Source organism: Dipodomys ordii, unplaced genomic scaffold (assembly GCF_000151885.1).
Source record: "Dipodomys ordii isolate 6190 unplaced genomic scaffold, Dord_2.0 Scaffold105, whole genome shotgun sequence".
Classification (NCBI taxonomy): Eukaryota; Metazoa; Chordata; class Mammalia; order Rodentia; family Heteromyidae; genus Dipodomys; species Dipodomys ordii.
In genome coordinates, this window is record NW_012267321.1 from 3,703,004 (window position 1) to 3,721,702 (window position 18,699).

Genomic DNA, 18,699 nt, shown 5'->3' on the forward strand with positions numbered 1-18,699 from the left:
CCTTTCCTAAACACACACACACACACACACACACACACAGAGCAGGCTCTGGGCTCCAAGCTTGGGGAGGCTAGGGATGGGAGGAGGAAGGAAGGAAGGAGGGAAGGGAACATTAGTGATTGCTAAGGACTGGAAGGAAACGGGGAGTTGTGTGGATACAGGGTACCCTTGCACACCTGCCCTTCACATAGGTAGTGCCAGCCCCCCAATTCTGGCATGCATAGGCACAAACCTGAACCTCCCTTATGCACACAGGTGACGTAACTCTACGCACCGGTACCTGGAGTCTCCTCAGCACACACAGGCAGCGTCAGGCGTCATCTGTATGCATGGGCCTGGTAGAAGTGACTCAGTGGCAAAGTGAACTCCAAATGTCAGAGGACCTGAGTGACCCAGTCAGACCACAGCTAGATGATCACAGGAATAAACATCCTTTCAGCCACCTCAGACCCACCGTAGGACTTTCTGTCATGATATCACTGCAACTAGTGAAATATGGAGTGACAGAGGAACCAGTTTTGTTTTTTGTCTTTTTTTTGGGGGGGGTCCGGTCATGGGGCCTGGACTCTGGGCACTGTCCCTCAGCTCTTCAGCTCAAGGCTATCACTCTACCACTTGAGCCACAGCGCCACTTCCGGCTTTTTTTTTCTGCTTATGTGGTGCTGAGGAATCGAACCCAGGGCCTCAAGCATGCAAGGCAAGCGCTCTACCACTGAGCCACCTTCCCAGCCCCAGGAACCATTTTTGTACTGAAGTTTACGTATAAACAGCTATACAAGCCGATGGCTACAGTTAGAGACTGCATGCTGGAAGATGTTTATGTTGGCTCTCCTTAGGAGAACTGATAGGAGTTTGCTTTCCGAATGGCTACATGTTTCTTCTCATACACACTACAGAAGCAGACCGAGTACCTGGAAGATGTATGTGAGGGGCTCACCTGCTGGACACACTTATATAGAAGGATTTAATATACAACATACGTTGTGCTGACTGACACAGAGAATTAATAAAGTAACTTGGAAATTGATGTGTTCATTAAGACATACAGGGCTTAGATGCTGCCCCTGAGCATTTTTGTTCAAGGCTATAACTCTACCACTTGAGATACAGCTCCACTTCTGATTTTTTTTTCAGTGACTAATTGGAGATAAGTCTCCCAGATTTGTTTTGAGCTGGCTGGCTTCAAACTGTGATCTTCATTTCTTAGCATCCTATGTAGCTCGAAGTTCAGGTGTGAGCTATGGCTGCCTGACTCATTTTTCATTTTTGGTGAAAGCGTTGAAGCTGTTTAACATGTAGTTGGTTATATAACACTTGTATACACAGACTGGATGTGACAAAGCCACACAGCAGTCCCCGTTTCTGTGGACATTCTAGTAGGGGGAGGCAGACAGTAAATAAAATGAATTATAAAACAATCTGGAAGTTTTTTGTTAAAGTTAAATTTATTTTATGAACTGTAATATTATACATGTTTCAAATTTCCAAAAATATAAAAACATGTAGTGAAAGCCAGCCCTCCCCACCCTCTTTTCCTTTCCATACACTGACTTGTCTAGATACACCTGTGTGAATGTTCTGCCTTGGTGAGCTCACTTCAGGGTAATGGAGGAAACACTGTAAGAGATCTGTTGGAGCTAGGAACCAGTGGCTCATGTTTGTAATCCTAGCGACTCGGGAAGTTGAGATCTGAGGACTGAAATTTGAAGTCAGGATGGGCAAGAAAGTCTATGAGACTCTTATCTCCAGTTAAGCACCCAAAATCAGGAAGTAGAGTTGTGGCTCAAGTGGTAGAGCATTGGCCTTGAGCAAAAATGCTCAGGGATCATACCCAGGCTCTGAGTTCAAGCCTTAGGACTGGCATGTGCACACGCACACACGTAAACACACACACACACACACAGATACCTGCTGCAAAGTGGGCAGAGGGTCTCATAGGTTTGAGAATCACCAACCGTAGGTGTCTAGGAAGTACCACTTACATACAAAATCAAGGGTCACTGGGCCATTTCTGCCCCAGCCCCTCTTGTCACACGAATACATCCTGTGGACTTACCACATGTGCACCTATGGTTCAAATGTTTTCTGAAGAACTCCTACGTTGATTCTTTGAAGTCAACTATCTTGGAAGTCCCTAGAGGATGTTCTTCTACCCCAATAACATGAACAGGATTTTTCTGCTGCATGATTTCATGAATGTCAAACAAGGCCTGAGTCTTGCTCGCTGGCTGTCCTGCTTCTGCCTGGCCCCCAGGGTCCTCTGCTGAATTGGACTGCTGATGATGAGTAAGCTGGGCCTTCTGACCACAGGACCGTTCACGTCTTCTTGTGCGCCCATGGGGCTCATCTCTGCTGTGAGTTACCTGATGTCGAATGAGATGAGAGCTCTGAATGAAACATTTCCCACACTGATTACATTTAAATGGCTTGTCACTCCGCTGAGTCTTTTCATCCTGACTCAAAGGTGGGGCACAGCCAAGGGTTTCTGTCCACTCGTGCTTGGTGAAAGCCGGTGTCTGCTCAAAAATCAGCCGCTGTTGGCACTCATAGGGCTTCTCCCCAGCATGCTTTCGCTGATGCTGAGCCAGAGAGGAGCTGTGTCTGAAGCCCTTCCCACAATGGTTACACTCAAAGGGCCTCTCCTCAGTGTGAGTCCGAAGGTGCAGAAAGAGACAGGTGGTCCGAGAGAAGGATTTCCCACAAACACTGCAGGTATACGGCTTCTCTCCAGTGTGTGTCCTTTTGTGCCGGCCAAGTGACGAGTTCTGATTGAAGGCCCTCCCACAGTCCTGACACTCATAAGGCTTTTCTCCAGTGTGAATTCTACGGTGGACAGTGAGATGTGTACTGTGGCAGAAAGACTTTCCACACTCAGCACACTTATAGGGCTTGTCTCCAGTGTGGATTCGCTGGTGTTGAACGAGGGAAGAGTTCTGACTGAAGGCTTTCCCGCATTCTTTGCACATGTAAGGTCTCTCTCCTGTATGAATCCTCTTGTGTACCGTGAGGTGTGCATTGTGGTTAAATGACTTCCCGCAGTCAGTACATTTGTAGGGTTTATCCAGCACTGGGCTCCTTATGAGTTCCGTAGCAGGTACAGTCTGCTCAGTGGCTCTGTGACACTCTTTGTTGTTACAGGGCTGTGTTCCTGGGAGGTCTGCCGGCCGCTGACTGACTAAGATTGAGTTGTGTTCTGAGTTTTTAACTTGTGAGTCATAAGTACAGAAATATTCTCTCCTAGAAATCTCTAGGAATGGATCTACATTGGAATGCAAGACACAGTTTTCCTGTCTGTGACTTTCATAGTCTTGACTTTGAACTGATCCATCTTTGAGGCCCAATTCCAGTTGCCTCAGGTTAGCTGGGTTCTGACTCAGAGACTGGAGCTGGCCCTCACACTCCTGGGCCCCCACCATCATGGGAGGCCGTGGAGTCTCCTTCAGGAGCTCTTTCCTTTCTGTATAGGGGAATGGCTCCTCCTTGGGAAGGCCCTGAGACTTGAGGAACATGTAGCCTTCGGGTCCAAGTGCCCAAACTGAAAACAAAAACAAAAACAAAAATAACCCAGGAATTATGAGAAATTGTGGGAAAAAAAATCTCAGATCTCTGCTGTTGATCTTGCTAGACAAGTGCTGATTCTCATTATGACACCAAGTACCCTGCCCTAAAACAGTTTCATTCCTGGGCTAGGAGATGGTAATAATAATAAAAAAAAATACTCACTTCCTACCTAATGCTGTCACAACCTGCACAAACACAGTTCTGTTAAGTAACACATGTGTTATCTGGAATACTAAAGTCTTTAAACCCAGACGTGGGTGGGCTGGCTCCTCCTGGAGGCTCAAGGGAAGAACAGAGAAGAGACAGCCCTGTAGCACTTTTTTTTTTTTTTTGTCAGTTGTGGGGCTTGTACTCTGGGCCTGGGCGCTGTCCCTCAGCTTCAGCTCAAGGCGAGCGCTCTACCACTTGAGCTACAGTGCCACTTCCGGTTTTCTAGTGGTTTATTGGAGATAGGAGTCTCACAGTCTTTCCTGCCCGGGCTGGTTTTGAACCGAGATCCTCAGATCTCAACATCCTGAATAGCTAGGATTACAGGCATGAGCCACTGGCGCCCGGCTCCCTGTAGCATCTTTAACTGGCCCTTATATTTTGTCATATGACCTTTTCTGGCTCTACCTCTATTGCCTCCTCTCCCCCCCCCCTCTTCTTCTTCTTTCTTTTTTTGTGGTTGTGGGGCTTGAACTCTAGGCCTGGGCGCTGTCCCTCAGCTCTTCAGCTCCAGGTGAGTGCTCTGCCTCCTAAGCCACAGCACCACTTCTGGTTTTCTGAGTGGTTTATTGGAGATAGGAGTCTCACTGACTTTCCTGCCCGGGCTGGCTTTGAATTGCAATCCTCAGATCTTAGCCTCCTGAGTATCTAGGTTTACAGGCATGAGCCACCGATGCCTGAATATTGCCTTCTTTTTTTTTCTTTTTTTTTTTTATTGCCTTCTTATAATGACCCAATAACTCACAAAACTGGTGCTAGAAGCCCAGCACCGGTGGCTCACTCCTATAATCCTAGCTACTCAGGAGGCTGAGATCTGAGGATCACAGTTCAAAGCCAGTCGGGGCAGAAAAGTCTGTGAGACTCTCATCTCCAATAAACCACTCAGAAAACCAGAAGTGGCACTGTGGATCAAGTGGCAGAGCATTTGCCTTGAGCTGAAGAGTGCAGGGACAGTGCCCAGGCCCAGAGTTCAAGACCCATGACCCATAACAAAAAAGAAAAACAAAAGAACTGGCACTAGAGATCCAATGTGGATACTGCTGGAGACCATGGGACCCCTCCCTGGCTTGCACCTTGCCCTGTCCAGTCACTTAAGGGTCCACAAGAGTGTGCAGTCAGTGCCCAGAGTTGACACGTAGTAGGAAGGCCTGGGTTGGGGTGTGTGTGTGAGGGCCTGCCTATGCATGTGACTGGGCCTGGAAAAGAGGGTGGTCTTGAGTGCTCCAACACTGTCTTTTCTGTGGTATCTCTAGTGGCCTATGATGCCTTGTTTGGGGTACCCATTTGGTGAGCTTTTACCTGGATTATAGCCCTGGGTGACTCCTCTCTCTATCCATAACTCAGCCCCTTGTTCCAGCTGAGAGATGACTTCGGGTTTGGGGAGCTCAGGACCTGGACACAGGAAGAGACACAGGATTTTGGAAGCTACTCTGGAGGGAATGAGCCAATTCAGGTTACAGACCAGACTCCTGACCATGAAGACTCATGCACCTCTTCTTCTTCTTCTTCTTTTTTTTTTTTGGGTCCGGTCGTGGGGCCTGAACTCTGGGCCTGGACACTGTCCCTCAGCTCTTCAGCTCAAGGCTAGTGCTCTACCAAGCCATAGCGCCACTTCTGGCTTTTTTCTGTTTGCTTATGTGGTGCTGAGGAATCGAACCCAGGGCCTCAGGCATGCAAGGCAAACGCTCTACCACTGAGCCACCTTCCCAGCCCCGACTCCCTCTTCTTCTGCACCCTCTTCTTCTGCACCCTCTTCTTCTGCACCTGTGCCCCACAGGAAATGACACTTAGGTAATGTCCCCTGCCAGGGGCTTACAAACTACAACTTAGGAGGAGTCAGTCACTGAGGCTTGAGAAGTGGGCCTTACCCACAGACAGCAGGTGCCGGAAGGTCTCCAGCATCACTTCACGATACAGTGTCCTCTGGGTAAGGTCCAGCTGTCCCCACTCCTCCTGGGTGAAGTCCACGGCTACATCCCGGAAGGTCACTGGCTCCTGAAATATCATATTCTCAATCAGTTGGACCAGTCCCATCAATGCTTTCTGGTGGAAAAATGGGGAAGGGAAAAATAGGGCAGGCAAGTATTCTGAGAGAGGGTCATTCTGAGTGATGTGGTATCCAGGTAGCACTGGGCATATACTGGGCTACTACAAGTGAAAATATCTATTAAGATCAACACAAAGAGCCGGGTGCTGGTGGATCACGCCTGTAATCCTAGCTACTCAGCAGGCTGAGATCTGAGGATCTCTGAGGTTCAAAGCCAGCCCAGGCAGGAAAATCCATGAGACTCTCCAATAAACAACTAGAAAACTGGAAGTGGCGCTGTGGCTCAAGTGGTAGAGTGCTCGCCTTGAGCTGAAGAGCTTAGGGATAACGCCCAAGCCCAGAGTTCAATCCCCACGATCAGCAACAACAACAACAAAAATCGCCGGGCACCAATGGCTAGAGCCTGTAGTCCTAGCTACTCAGGAGGCTGAGATCTGAGGATTGCAGTTCAAAGCCAGCCCAGGCAGGAAAGTCTCTGAGACTTTTATCTCCAATAAACCATTAGAAAATGGGAAGTGCGGGTCTGGGAAGGTGGCTCAGCGGTAGAGTGCTTGCCTTGCATGCATGAGGCCCTGGGTTCGATTCCTCAGCATCACATAAGCAGAAAAAGCCAGAAGTGGCACTGTGGCTCAAGTGGTAGAGCGTTTGCCTTGAGCTGAAGAGCGCAGAGACCGTACCCAAGCTTAGAGTTCAAGCCCCACGACCGACCAAAAAAAAAAGAAAAAAAAGAAAAAAAAAATCAACACAAAGCCAATAATAAGTCAAGTGCCAGTGGCTCACACCTATAACCTTAGCTAAGGAGGCTGAGACCTGAGGATCACGGTTCAAAGCCATCCTCAGCACTAAAGTCCATGACACGCTTATCTCCAATTAACCAAAAGAAAAATGAAACAAACAAAAAAAGAAAAAAACTAAGTGGAACTGTGGCTCAAAGTGGCAGAGCACTAGCCTTGAGCAAACAGTGCCCAGGCCTTGAATTCAAGCCCCATGACCACCACACTAACAAAAAAGGCAGTAACAGCTGGCCTGTAACTGACCATATAGGCTAAGAAACAGAAAGCAGGTGAAATCAAGAGATTTCTGGGCTGAAGAAATGGGTGGTTATTTTTTTTGGCGGGGAGGAAGGGCAGTCCTGCAGCAGCTTGAACTTAGGACCTGGGTGCTGTCCCTGAGATATTTATTTATTTATTCATTCATTATTTATTTTGGTCAGTCATGGGCCTGCACTCTGGGCCTGTGCGCTGTCCCTCAGCTCTTCAGCTCAAGGCGCGCACTCTACTGCTTGAGACACAGTGCCACTTCTGGCTTTTTCTGCTTATGTGGTGCTGAGGAATCGAACCCAGGGCCTCATGCATGCAAGGCAAGCACTCTACCACTGAGCCACCTTCCCAGCCTCCCTGAGATTTTTTTGTGCTCAAAGCACAAAAGCTCCCTTTCTGGATTTGTGGTAGTTTATTCGAGATAAAAGTACCTGGGAGAGCCAGGCATGGGTGGCTCACACCTGTCATCCTAGCTACTCAGGAGACTAAGATCTGAGGATCGTGGTTCAAAGCCAGCCCCAGCAGGAAAGGCCATAAGGCTCGTACCTCCAATAAACCAACAGAAAACTGGAAGTGGCACTGTGTTTCAAGTGGTAGAGCGCTGGCCTTGATCTGAAGAGCTGAGGGACAGCACCCAGGTCCAGAGTTCAAGCCCCGACTGACAAAAAAAGAAAGTACCTGGGAATTTCCTGTCCAGGCTTGCTTTGAAGTAAGATACTCAGATCTCAGTCTCCTGAGTAGCTAGTATTACAGGTGCAAAGCACTGGTGCCCAGCTATTGCTACTGCTTTAAGACACACAGTTTTAGAATAGGTTGTTACACGGCAAGAACCAACTAATACCCTCAGATCCTTAAGTCATACTACCTAAAAAGAAGGGTATATATCCTAAGAAAAGGATATTAGAAACTCACCTGCCTTCAGGGCCAGGTATGTGACTTAATTTGGGGAATCCCTACCTCTGCCCTGGGGCTTGAACTCAGGGCCTGGCTGCTGTCCCTGAGCTCTTTTGTTCCAAACCACTTTGAGCCACAGCTCCACTTTCAGTGATTAATTGGAGATAAGTGTTTCATGGATTTTCCTGTCTAGGCTTGCTTTGAACCATAATCCTCAGACCTTAGCCTCCTGAGTGGCTAGGATTACAGGCAGGGCTTTTTTTATGCTAGGCAAATGATCTACGACTGAGCTACAATTCTAGTCCATTAATTTCTTTATAAGACAGGCAAAAGAAGAGACTTAATATAGAAGTCAGAGGCAATTTGACCACTGAACCAAGATGTTACACTGATGGCTTTGAAGACTGATAAAGCCAGTGGTGCCCCTCCTCCTGTCCCCCCCAGCCCTGGTAAGGAATGGCAGGCCTAGAGCTGTGGTAGAAAAGAGGAGAAACACATTCTCCCTTAGAGCACCAGTAGGGAGGGCGTCTGCTCACATCTTAATTCTAGACCAGTGAGGTTGATTTTATGGGACTTTTTTTTTTCTTTTTTGGAGGTTGTGGGCTTGAACTCAAGGCCTGGGCACTGTCCCTGAGCTTCTTTTGCTCAAGGCTAACACTCTACCACGTGAGCCACAGTGCCTCTTCCAGCCTTTTCTGTTTATGTGGTACTGAGGATTCGACCCCAGGGCGTCATGCATGCTAGGCAAGCCCTCTACCACTGAGCCACATTTCCAGTCCCAGAAAGTGTAGTATCTTAAGCCACAGAGTGTATAAAGACTTGTTATAGCAACCATAGAAACCAATGTACTTAACCTCAAAGCCTTGCAAATTTGGCTCTTCCTCCTGTGGTGGCGACCTCCAAGATGAGTACCTATCATTTCCAGATGACATGTGGTCTCCTGCACTCAGCAAGGCTGGCTGACAGGATACTACGGAAATAACTGTGAACTCCTGCACTCAGTAGGGCCAAGTGACAGGAGTCTATGGAAATAACTGTGAATTCCTGCACTCAACAAGGTGGACTGACAGGATATGGTAGAAATAACTGTGAACTCCTGCACTAAGCAAGGCCCAGTGACAGGAATCGATGGAAATAACTGTAAACTCCTGCACTCCTGAGTGATAGGGAGTCTATGGAACCAACTGTGAACTCTTTCACTCAGCAGGGCCGAGTGACAGGAGTCTATGGAACTGTGCATTCTGAGCTGAGGTGGCAGTGCTCTCCACAGACAACTCATGCAGTGGGAACCAGGCAGCGTTTTGTGAGGAAACCCAGAAGGGTCTACATGGAGAAGAACAGAAGGCTTGGCTGATAGTCACCATGAGTGCCATCTTGAAGGTGGCCCCAACAGCCCCAGTTGTCTCAGGAGACAATGGCGAGGCTGACATCTTGATTCTAACCTTATGAACCTGAGTCAGATCCATTAGCTAAGTCATTCTGGGATTGGTGAACTGCTGCTACACATCTGAAACTGAGGTATTGCGTCACATCACTAAATTTGGGGGTTATTTATTATACAGGATCAGATCACACACTTTTCAGCCTTCCTTACTGCTCTCTGCCTACCAAGAATATGGTGTGGCCATATGTCATGCAAACCTGGGATAACAAACATTTAAGAACCTGTAACTAGCAGGGCGCTGGTGGCTGACGCCTGTAATCCTAGCTACTCAGGAGGATGAGATCTGAGGATCGCAGTTCAAAGTCAGCCCGGGCAGGAGAGACCATGAGACTCCTATCTCCAATAAACCACCAGAAAACCAGAAGTGGCGCTGTAGCTCAAGTGGTAGAATGCTTGCCTTGAGCTGAAGAGCTGAGGGGTTCAAGCCCCACGACCGACCAAAAAAAAAAAAAGAACCTGTAACTGTCCTTGAGCTGAAGAGCTGAGGGACAGAGTTCAGGCCCTATCTCTCTCTCTTCCTCTCTCTCACACACACACAAACATACACACACACCCTGTAACTGTCCTTGAGCTGAAGAGCTGAGGAGCAGCACCCAGACCCACTCAGGCCCCACAACCGACACATATACACATAGACACACAGACACAGACAGGCACACAGAACCTGTAACTGTCCTTGTTCAGGCCTCATCTCTCTCTCTCTCTCTCTCTCTCTATCACACACACACACACACACACACACACACACACACACACAACCTGTAACTGTCCTTGAGCTGAAGAGCTGAGGAGCAGCATCCAGACCCCGTCAGGCCCCACAACCCCACAACCGACATATAGACAGAGAGACAGACAGACACACACACACAACCTGTAACTTAATAATCTAACCCTGGGCACTCCATCGGAAATGCACTCCCTCCCCGACACACACACAACCTGTAACTGTCAACAGTCTAACCCTGGGCGTGCGCACGCGCGCACTCACACATACACACACCCATGCACACGCCAAGCTCGCACACGCCAGGACGTGCGGGGCACTCAAGGTGGAGGAGCACGGGTTGTTCCGGTTACTGCTGCAGAGTACTACGTGGGGAGCAGGTCGCCGAGCCGAGCCAGCGCTGAGGGCCTGGGACCTTGCACACTCACCGCACACCCCGCAAGTGACCATCGAACACTCACGCGGCCGGTGCTGGCCGGAAGTTGCCGTTTTCATCCACGGGAGGGCCTCCGGCCCCTCCGCGCCTGGCGGGGGCGCCCGTCACGGCCGCGGGCGAGAGGGCGGAGGCTTCGCTCTGCTTCCGGGCCACGGACTTGGGCCACGGGAGGGCAGGAGGCAGGGGCACCGGGGCGGGGGCCGGGCTCCGGCTCCGAGCCTGTTCCCCAGGTGGGCCGGACGCTACGGCGGGTCTCCCGCCACGCCGCGCCGCGGGGATGCAGTGTCCACGAGAGGCGCTAGGCCCGGAGCCCACAGCCCGGAGGACCGTTACCTGAAGCCGTGCCGCCGGCGGAGGCGCGGCCATGGTCACCGCGGCCGCTAGGTCCTCGAGGTCCATCCTGGGCCGGTGGGTCGAGCACAGGCACCCAGAGCGACGACCCTCGAGCAAATGTGCTGTCTCACCCACCAAGGGGGACCACCAGACCAGCGGCCGGCCAGACAATGGCGGCCGTGCCAGGGACCTCAAGACCACAACTCCCAGAAGGCCGCGCGCCGCGCCGCAGCACTGAACCAATGAGAGTCTCTGCTCTCCATGTTGTAGACCAATGGGAGGCTTTCTGTCCCACAGCCAATGGGAGCTACCGCTCGTTGGACCTTCAGCCAATGAGGAAGCCAGACCGAATCCAGCCGCCTCCCGCTACCTGGCTAGACTGGGAGTAGGCAGCCTCGGGGACTCGGGCTCGCAGGGGCTGGGGTTCAGGGATCGACCTTTTCCCCCTGAGCTCCTCTGCCTAGGACAGGGACGTAAGCAGTAATGGGAATGGCGGCACCCGCTGTTGAATGTCAGCCCACGCTCCCTGGAAGGACTGAGCGGAGACCTGGGGCGCCCCGGATGGGCTGGAAACTTGCAGCGTCCCGGGAATGTGATCAGCCTTCAGGGGCGAGTGTCTGGAACAGGGAACGCGAGGCTTTCGAGGGCAAGGCACAGTGGATAAGAAGAAACTTGGTGATGTCGAAGATTTGATTCCCCCCAACTCAGCAGTTCACAAATAATTGTCACAGGGGTTTGGCCAGGAAAACGAGGGCCAGCATGGTTAACTCATGGGAAGGAGTACGGTCCTCCTGTGTGTTTGCGGGGGGGTGTTGAGGGGGGGGGCAGATTTTTAAGTAAAAGCCCAGCAGCTTCCCTATCATGTGCCGAGGCAGGACTGGGGACTGCTCTTTCCTGATGTCCGGGCCGTCTACAGAGTTGTATGTCTTTCTGTTCAGATGGTCCATCATTCCTATGGTCAGCAAGATAAGGCAAGGGGTGTGGTGACCTTCTTGAATTCCTGAGAGAAAGAAAAAAGGGGGAGAACGTATTTAAACCTTGCATATCGGAAAGCGCGTTAGTAAAGTGATGAGTTACTGCACTGGAAGTACAGTTGGGAACATACTGAGGTGTCCGCCCCTGTTAAACTCCCAGCATCCTCGCTCCCTGCTGGGCACCTTACTCCACAACTCTCCTTCTGCAGGGCCCCGGTTGGGCACTGCGGTTGTACGAGGAGGAGGAGCAGGTTTTTAGGCATGGGTGGAAATTAAGGGAGGCTGTGGTTTTAGGTAGAGGGGATATCCTTAATGTGATGATTCAGAAGACTAGAATCTCTTGTTTTCAGGAAAAATTGGTCTACTCTCATTTTTCTCAAGATGCAGTATAGTTTTCTAGAAGATGCTGGAGGAATAATATTATAACCAAACTAAAGTTCAAAATTATACTATTATAATCACTACCAAGTCTATTAAAAGATTGTTTTTGGTGCCAGTTCTGGGGCTTGAACTCAGGAACTGGGAGCTGTCCCTGAGCTTTCATGCTCAAGGCTAGTGCTCTACCACCTTGAGGCACAGCACCTCTTCCAATTTTCTGGTGGTTAATTGGAGATAAGAGTCTCACAGACTTTCCTGCCTGGGCTGGCTTCAAACCACAATAGCTAGGATTACAGGGATGAGCCACCTGCTCACTGAAATCCTGTCTTCTATTTTTTGTTGGTTGTGGGGCTTGAACTCAGGGTCTGGGTGTTGTCCTGAGCCTCTTTTCTCTCTCTCTCTCTCTCTCTCTCCCTCCCTCTCTCTCTCACACACACACAGATTTGGGGCTGGAGATGTGACTCAAGTAATTAATGCTTGCTTGGCATATCCAAGACCCTGGGTTCAATCCCTAGCAGCAGCAGCAGCAGCAACCACAATAATAATGGCAGTAGTAGTAATAATGTGGGAAGAGTCAGGGAGAACATGGAAGAAATTATATTGGTCAAGATGAGTTAGACTCATAAACTGTTAAGTTGAATTGAAGCCCTTTTGTACAACTTCTTAAAGATAATTAAAAAAAGAAAATGATAATTCCGGAAGATTTCCTACCCTGAATTACTCCCCAATTTGTGTGTGTGTGTGTTTGTATGTGTGTTTTCCAGTCCTGGGGCTTGAACTCAGGGCCTGGGTGCTGTCCTGAGCTTCTTTTACTCAAGGATAGCGTTCTACCACTTGAGTCACAGTGCCACTTCCAGCTTTTTTTGTTATTTAATTCGAGATAAGATGGGCAGGGATGGTTGGGAAGGTGGCTTGCCTTGCATGCATGAAGCCCTGGGTTCGATTCCTCAGCATCATACCACATACACACACACGCGTGCGCGCGCGCACGCCAGAAATAGGCTGGGAAGGTGGCTCAGTGGTAGAGTGCTTGCCTTTCATGCATGGGGCCCTGGGTTTGATTCCTCAGCACCACATAAGCAAAAAAAAAAAAAGCCGGAAGTGGCGCTATGGCTCAAGCGGTAGAGTACTAGCCTTGAGCTGAAGAGCTGAGGGACAGCACCCAGGCTCAGAGTTCAGGCCCCACAACCGGACCCTCCCCTCCCCCCCAAAAAAAGCCAGAAGTGGTACTGTGGCTCAAGTGGTAGAGTGCTAGCCTTGAGTAAAAGGAGCTCAGGGACATTGCCCAGGCCCTCAGTTCAAGCCCCAGGACTGGCAAGAAAAAAAGAAAAAAAAAAAGATAGAGATATGACTTAGTGGTAGATGGCTCACATGAAACCCTGGAAGTGGCACTGTGGCTCAAGACTTTCCTGCCCAGGCTGGTATCAAACTGTGATCCTCAGATCTCAGCCTCCTAAGTAGCTAAGATTACAGGCGTGAGCCACTGATGCCCAGATCAATTTGTGTGTGTGTGTGTGTGTTTTGGTCCAGTCGTGGGGCCTGAACTCTGGGCCTGGGCACTGTCCCTCAGCTCTTCAGCTCTACCACTTAAGCCACAGCGCCATTTCTTACCGCGGACCAGGTTCTGTCGGGACAATGGAGGACACCTAGGGGAGGAACCTGGAATAGGGGGGGAGATGGCAAACAGACAACTCACACACAAGAGGAGTGGATGCTGAATGCTGTTTAATGCAGGGGATAGCAAACTTTTATAACAGAAGTCACCATGAGAGAGGGCAAAAGTTTACACAATCTTGCTGCATGGCTTCATTCTTGGGTGGTCAGCAGCTGGTCATTTGTCTTCGGCTTATCTCTAAGGAATACAATGGGTTCGGGTTTTGATGTTTGTCACCAATTAACCATTACCTATCTTTATAGAGGCCTTAACTTTTCCATACGATCTTTCTTGTTTTTTCTTTAATAGTAAACCTCATGGAGACCTGGATCTAGCAATTACCTAGGTCTAGCAATTCTCTTAGTAAATAGCAGGAAATTCTTTCTCCTAAATAATTGCCTCAGCAATTGCCATACATTCTTTCTGTTCTAACTGAGCCTACAGCTTCTAATAAGTCCCTTACAAACAATTCCTTCTGCTGAAGTGACTTCGTGAAACCCCTAATACTTTCATATTTACTTATAACTTGTCTACTAAACTCCATAAGAGGGGTTTCAGGGTAGCACTTAACTCTGGTGAGTCAGTCATATTTATAAGACACTCATCAGATATTGGAGTCATCAACACTCTTAAGAAACGTTGACAATGAGTAAGTACAAAGAGCAGTAGAAGCAGTAAAAGATTAATAGGCACTCTTATGAGGGAAAGAAAGGCAGAAACACATCTTTTCCAGGGGTTTTGCCAGCCTTTTCCCAGGAGTAGGCCTCTTAGAAGCCCTATTCTCCGAGGTAGACTTTGGTGAAGTCCCAAAACTTGGAGATAGGTTTCTGTAAAGCCCCATTCTCTGAGGTAGACTTCGGTAAGTCCCAAAACTCAGAGATAGGTCTCTGAAGCTCCTATCATGGTCTGATAGATGGTTTCCCATGCTAAGCAGACTCTACTGGGGTCAGCATGGCAATTTCTGGCTTTTTTCTTTTTTTGCTTATGTGGTGCTGGGGAATCAAACCCAGGGCCTCATACATGCAAGGCAAGTGCTCTACCACTGAGCCACCTTCCCAGCCCCTCAATTTGTGGTTTTAATTGCTGATTTACATTACATTTGAAAACGTCTGCCTTTGTATTTTGTCACTCAGCACCAACTTTTTTTGTGCAAGATCTTCTTAAGCATTTAAAACTCATAAAAAATATCTTCCAGCTTGGCCTAGTGGTGTACACACGTATTCTCAGCAACTCAGGAGATGGAGATTGGGAGAAGTCTCAAGGACAACCTGGGCAAAAAAAGTTAGCAAGACCCCATATCATGCAGCAAATCAAGCGTGGGTGGTACAATCTGTGGTCTACAGGTAGGAGGATCACAATTTGAGGCCATCTGTGGGCATCAACAAAAGACTCTTTGCAAAATGTAAGTATAGCACAAAACTCTTAAGACATGGTTCAAGTGGAAGAGTACCTGCCTAGCACACATAATGCCTTGGGTTTAAACTCCAATCCTGCCAAAAGTATCTTCCTGCTCATTTTCAGAATGTGTTATCTGGACATCTGATGGACAATGCACAATGAGGGGAATCTTCTGGCTGAAAGCCTTTCCACAATGACTTTACCCATATGGTTTCTCTTCGGCTTGTGTCTGCTGCTGCACTCTGAGCTGAGATCACTGCCAAAAGTATTCCCACAGTCATTATGTTTATGTGGAGAAGGAATTCTCTGTTGGGAGGGGGCATGGGACCTCCCAGTGAAAGCTGTCCAGTATGAGTTCTCTGATGTTTCAGACTGTCTGTGAAGGACTGACTGCCATGAGTGCACTCGTAGTGGCCTCTCCCCCATGGAATTCTCAGATGCCTACTGCGTTGAGTGCACTGAACGAAGGATTTTCCACACTGGTTACACTCAACAGGACTTCTCTTGAGCATGTGTCCTTTTACGTATGAGAAGAGTCAGAACTTGGGCAGAGGACTTTCCATGGGAGTGTAAGTACCCATTCATAGGATTTTTCTCCAGTGTGAATCCTGATGTACAATAAGGTTAGCTTTCCACCTGAAAGACTTCCCATAGCTGTCCTCACAACTGAGTGAGGCCTTGCCACAGTGACCTCCATCTGTACAAGACACACATTTCAGAACAGGTTTCCCTATATTCTCTACAACCATTTGAACGCCCTCCAAAATACATCTCATGTTCATTTAGATTCAGCCTGTAATTAATGAGATTACTGCAATCCTTTTTTTTTTTTTTTTTTTTTTGCCGGTTGTGGGGGCCTGAACTCTGGGCCTGGGTGCTGTCCCTTGGCTCTTCAGCTCAAGGCTAGCACTCTACCACTTGAGCCATAGTGCCACTTCCGGCTTTTTCTGCTTATGTGGTGCTGAGGAATCGAACCCAGGGCCTCAGGCATGCAAGGCAAGCGCTCTACCACTGAGCCTCCTTCCCAGCCCCTACTGCAATCCTTATACTCAACAATATTCTCAGGGCTGGGAAAGTGGCTCAGTGGTACAGTGCTTGCCTTGCATGTATGAGCCCCTGGGTTCGATTCCTCAGCACCACATAAGCAGAAAAAAAGCCGGAAGTGGCGCTGTGGCTCAAGTGGTAGAGCGCTAGCCTTGAGCTGAAGAACTGAGGGACAGCACCCAGGCCCAGAGTTCAGGCCCACAACCAAAAAAACTAAACAAACAAAAAACCAATATTCTCCTCTTGCAGATAGGATTAAATTAAGGATGTTGAGATATTCATCTTGCACTATATGTTGGGCAAAATGAAGAGGCTGAAGGGGAAGGGGGAAATTTAACCCACCGAGGAGCAGGCCTGACGGGGGCAAGCAAGATTTGAGCAGTAGGTTTACAAGCCAATGATGCACTGGCCAGAAGACTGGAAATTAACAGATCTTCCACTGAGACATCGAAAAGTGTGGAGATCCATTGACAAATTAACTTCATCCTGGATAATGATTCTGTATGTCTGGTACCTAGACCATTGAGAGAATAAGATTCTATTGTTTTAATTGCCAGGAGAGTGGTGTTTATTATCCTTGTTTCAGGAAACTAATATGGAATCCTAACTTGAGTTTGGGGTAGTTTATCGATCAACATCTCAGTTTATGTTCTAGTTTTTTAACTCCTAAGAGCATCTCAAAGTTAATACCTACTTATTAGTTCTTATTTTTATCTTTCCCCCACTGTGCTTTGAATATGTTAGGCAAGTGCTATACCATGGAACTATCCACCAAGTACTATGTGTTTTTGTGTGTGTGTGTGTGAGCACTGGAGTTTGAACTCAGGGCCTTGTGCACTGACTTAGCTTTTTTGCTCAAGGCTGGCACTCCTGGCTTTTCGTTGGTTAACTGGGAATAGACTCTGGGAATTGCTTGTCCAGGCTGACTTTGAATCTCAAGCCCCAGAGCTTACAGGCATGTACCATACACACCAAACAAATTAATGTTAGCCCAGGATTGACTCAACAGAATCCCCAGCAGTTGTGTTTCCTTAGGCACTGACTAATGTCTGAGCTTTATTGTATGGTGAGTTCACAGAAGTCCTTTGCTTCTTAGCAATATACCAGGAAGAAAATGCTTAACTTGAGTTTGTCTGGAGTTATGAATGAAGCAACACATGCACTTCTGTGGTATCTGGCAGCATCTGTTGATCTCATTACTGTGCTGCAGAAGATGCTGGACCTTTAGTGGTGAGCTAGACTTGAATGCTGAGTGTGAAGAGGCTCCCTGCTCAGAAATTCCCTCAAGGGCAACATATGGGTCCTGACTGTACTACTTATTTGGAAAGCAGATAGCAGGGTCCAGCCAAGGCAAAAATCCAGTGAAACCAGCTTATAGAACAAACCAGGAGTGGAGGCACAGTAATCCCAGACAGTCTGGGCAAGAGTCAAATATGGCTGAAACCTGTCTGTGAACTTCATCTTTGATCTTCAGAAAAATGATTCTTTTTTTTTTTTTTTGGTCAGTGGTGGGGCTTTAACTCTGGGCTTGGGCGCTGTCCCTCAGCTTTTTGGCTCAAGGCGAGGGCTCTACCGCTTGAGCCACAGTGCCATTTCTGGTTTTAGAGTGGTTTATTGGAGATAAGAGTTTCATGGACTTTCCTGCCCGGGCTGGCTTTGAACTGCTATACTGATCTCAGGCTTCTGAGTATCTAGGATTACAGGCATGAGCCACAGGTGCCAGCTTCTTTTCATTCTTGAAATAATGTGGAGTTACTTCTCGGCTAACATATCACAGGGCAAGTTCAAGTACCATCACAAAGAAACTTATACACACTATCAGGGTGTTGAAATGTCTTTGGGCCATCATAGCACCTTGACAGATGCATGAGAAGGCATAGGATATTGATGCTCCCATCATTTTCCAGGCACTTGGCCTCATGGCTTCTACTCTGATCTGGAGAAGAGGCTGTGAAGAGCCCCTCTTAGCACCATTTGCTGAGCCTATTTGGGCTGTGGAGTTGAAGGTGCTTATTATGGTTTGGGGATTGAACTCACAGCCTCTACCACTTAACTCACATCCCTAGGATGTTTACTCAGAAGAACAAAGGTAGAGTCCTGAAGTGGAACCTCACACTGTAGGGAACACTGAAGCAGAGCTGTCAGACCCGGAAAGGGTTCAGAGGTTGGAAGGCTGCCTCATTAGTACTTAAAATGCTGAGAACTGGCCCTGGAAAGGTGAAAAGACAGCTCTGGAAAGAGTTAAGAGGCTGGAAGGCCATCTATTCAGACAGTGTGGAATGGCTAAGAGCTGGACCAAGACAAAGTAAAATACACGTGTGAATTATGCCTGGGTTGCAGTCTTTGCTCCCAAGACAATGAAAGCTAGTTATTCTTTTTTTTTGGTCCAGTCGTGGGGCCTGAACTCTGGGCCTGGGCGCTGTCCCTCAGTTCTTCAGCTCAAGGCTAGCGCTCTACCACTTGAGCCACAGCGCCACTTCCAGCTTTTTTCATTTTGCTTTATGTGGTGCTGAGGAATCAAACCCAGGGCCTCAGGCATGCAAGGCAAGCGCTCTACCACTGAGC

General features: G+C 48.5%; 1 protein-coding gene across 1 annotated transcript; it reads right to left on the reverse strand.

Moving 5' to 3' along the window:
- Positions 1 to 1,873: 1,873 nt before the first annotated feature.
- Znf8 (zinc finger protein 8) lies at positions 1,874 to 11,080 on the reverse strand. The gene is made up of 4 exons (XM_013027774.1): positions 10,687 to 11,080; positions 5,637 to 5,763; positions 5,068 to 5,160; positions 1,874 to 3,535 (listed from the first exon to the last, which is right to left on the reverse strand). The coding sequence occupies exons 1-4, from the start codon at positions 10,750 to 10,752 to the stop codon at positions 2,097 to 2,099; spliced, it is 1,725 nt and encodes a 574-aa protein (XP_012883228.1). The 5' UTR covers positions 10,753 to 11,080; the 3' UTR covers positions 1,874 to 2,096.
- Between the last annotated feature and the right edge of the window lie 7,619 nt (positions 11,081 to 18,699).

Excerpts from the sequence above, each read along its gene's own strand:
- Znf8 (XM_013027774.1), bottom strand. The coding sequence starts at position 10,752 with ATGGACCTCGAGGACCTAGCGGCCGCGGTGACCATGGCCGCGCCTCCG. Across the intron at positions 5,764-10,686 it reads CGCCGGCGGCACGGCTTCAG|GAGCCAGTGACCTTCCGGGA; the intron begins GTAACGGTCCTC and ends ATGATATTTCAG. Across the intron at positions 5,161-5,636 it reads CCGGCACCTGCTGTCTGTGG|GTCCTGAGCTCCCCAAACCC; the intron begins GTAAGGCCCACT and ends TCCTGTGTCCAG.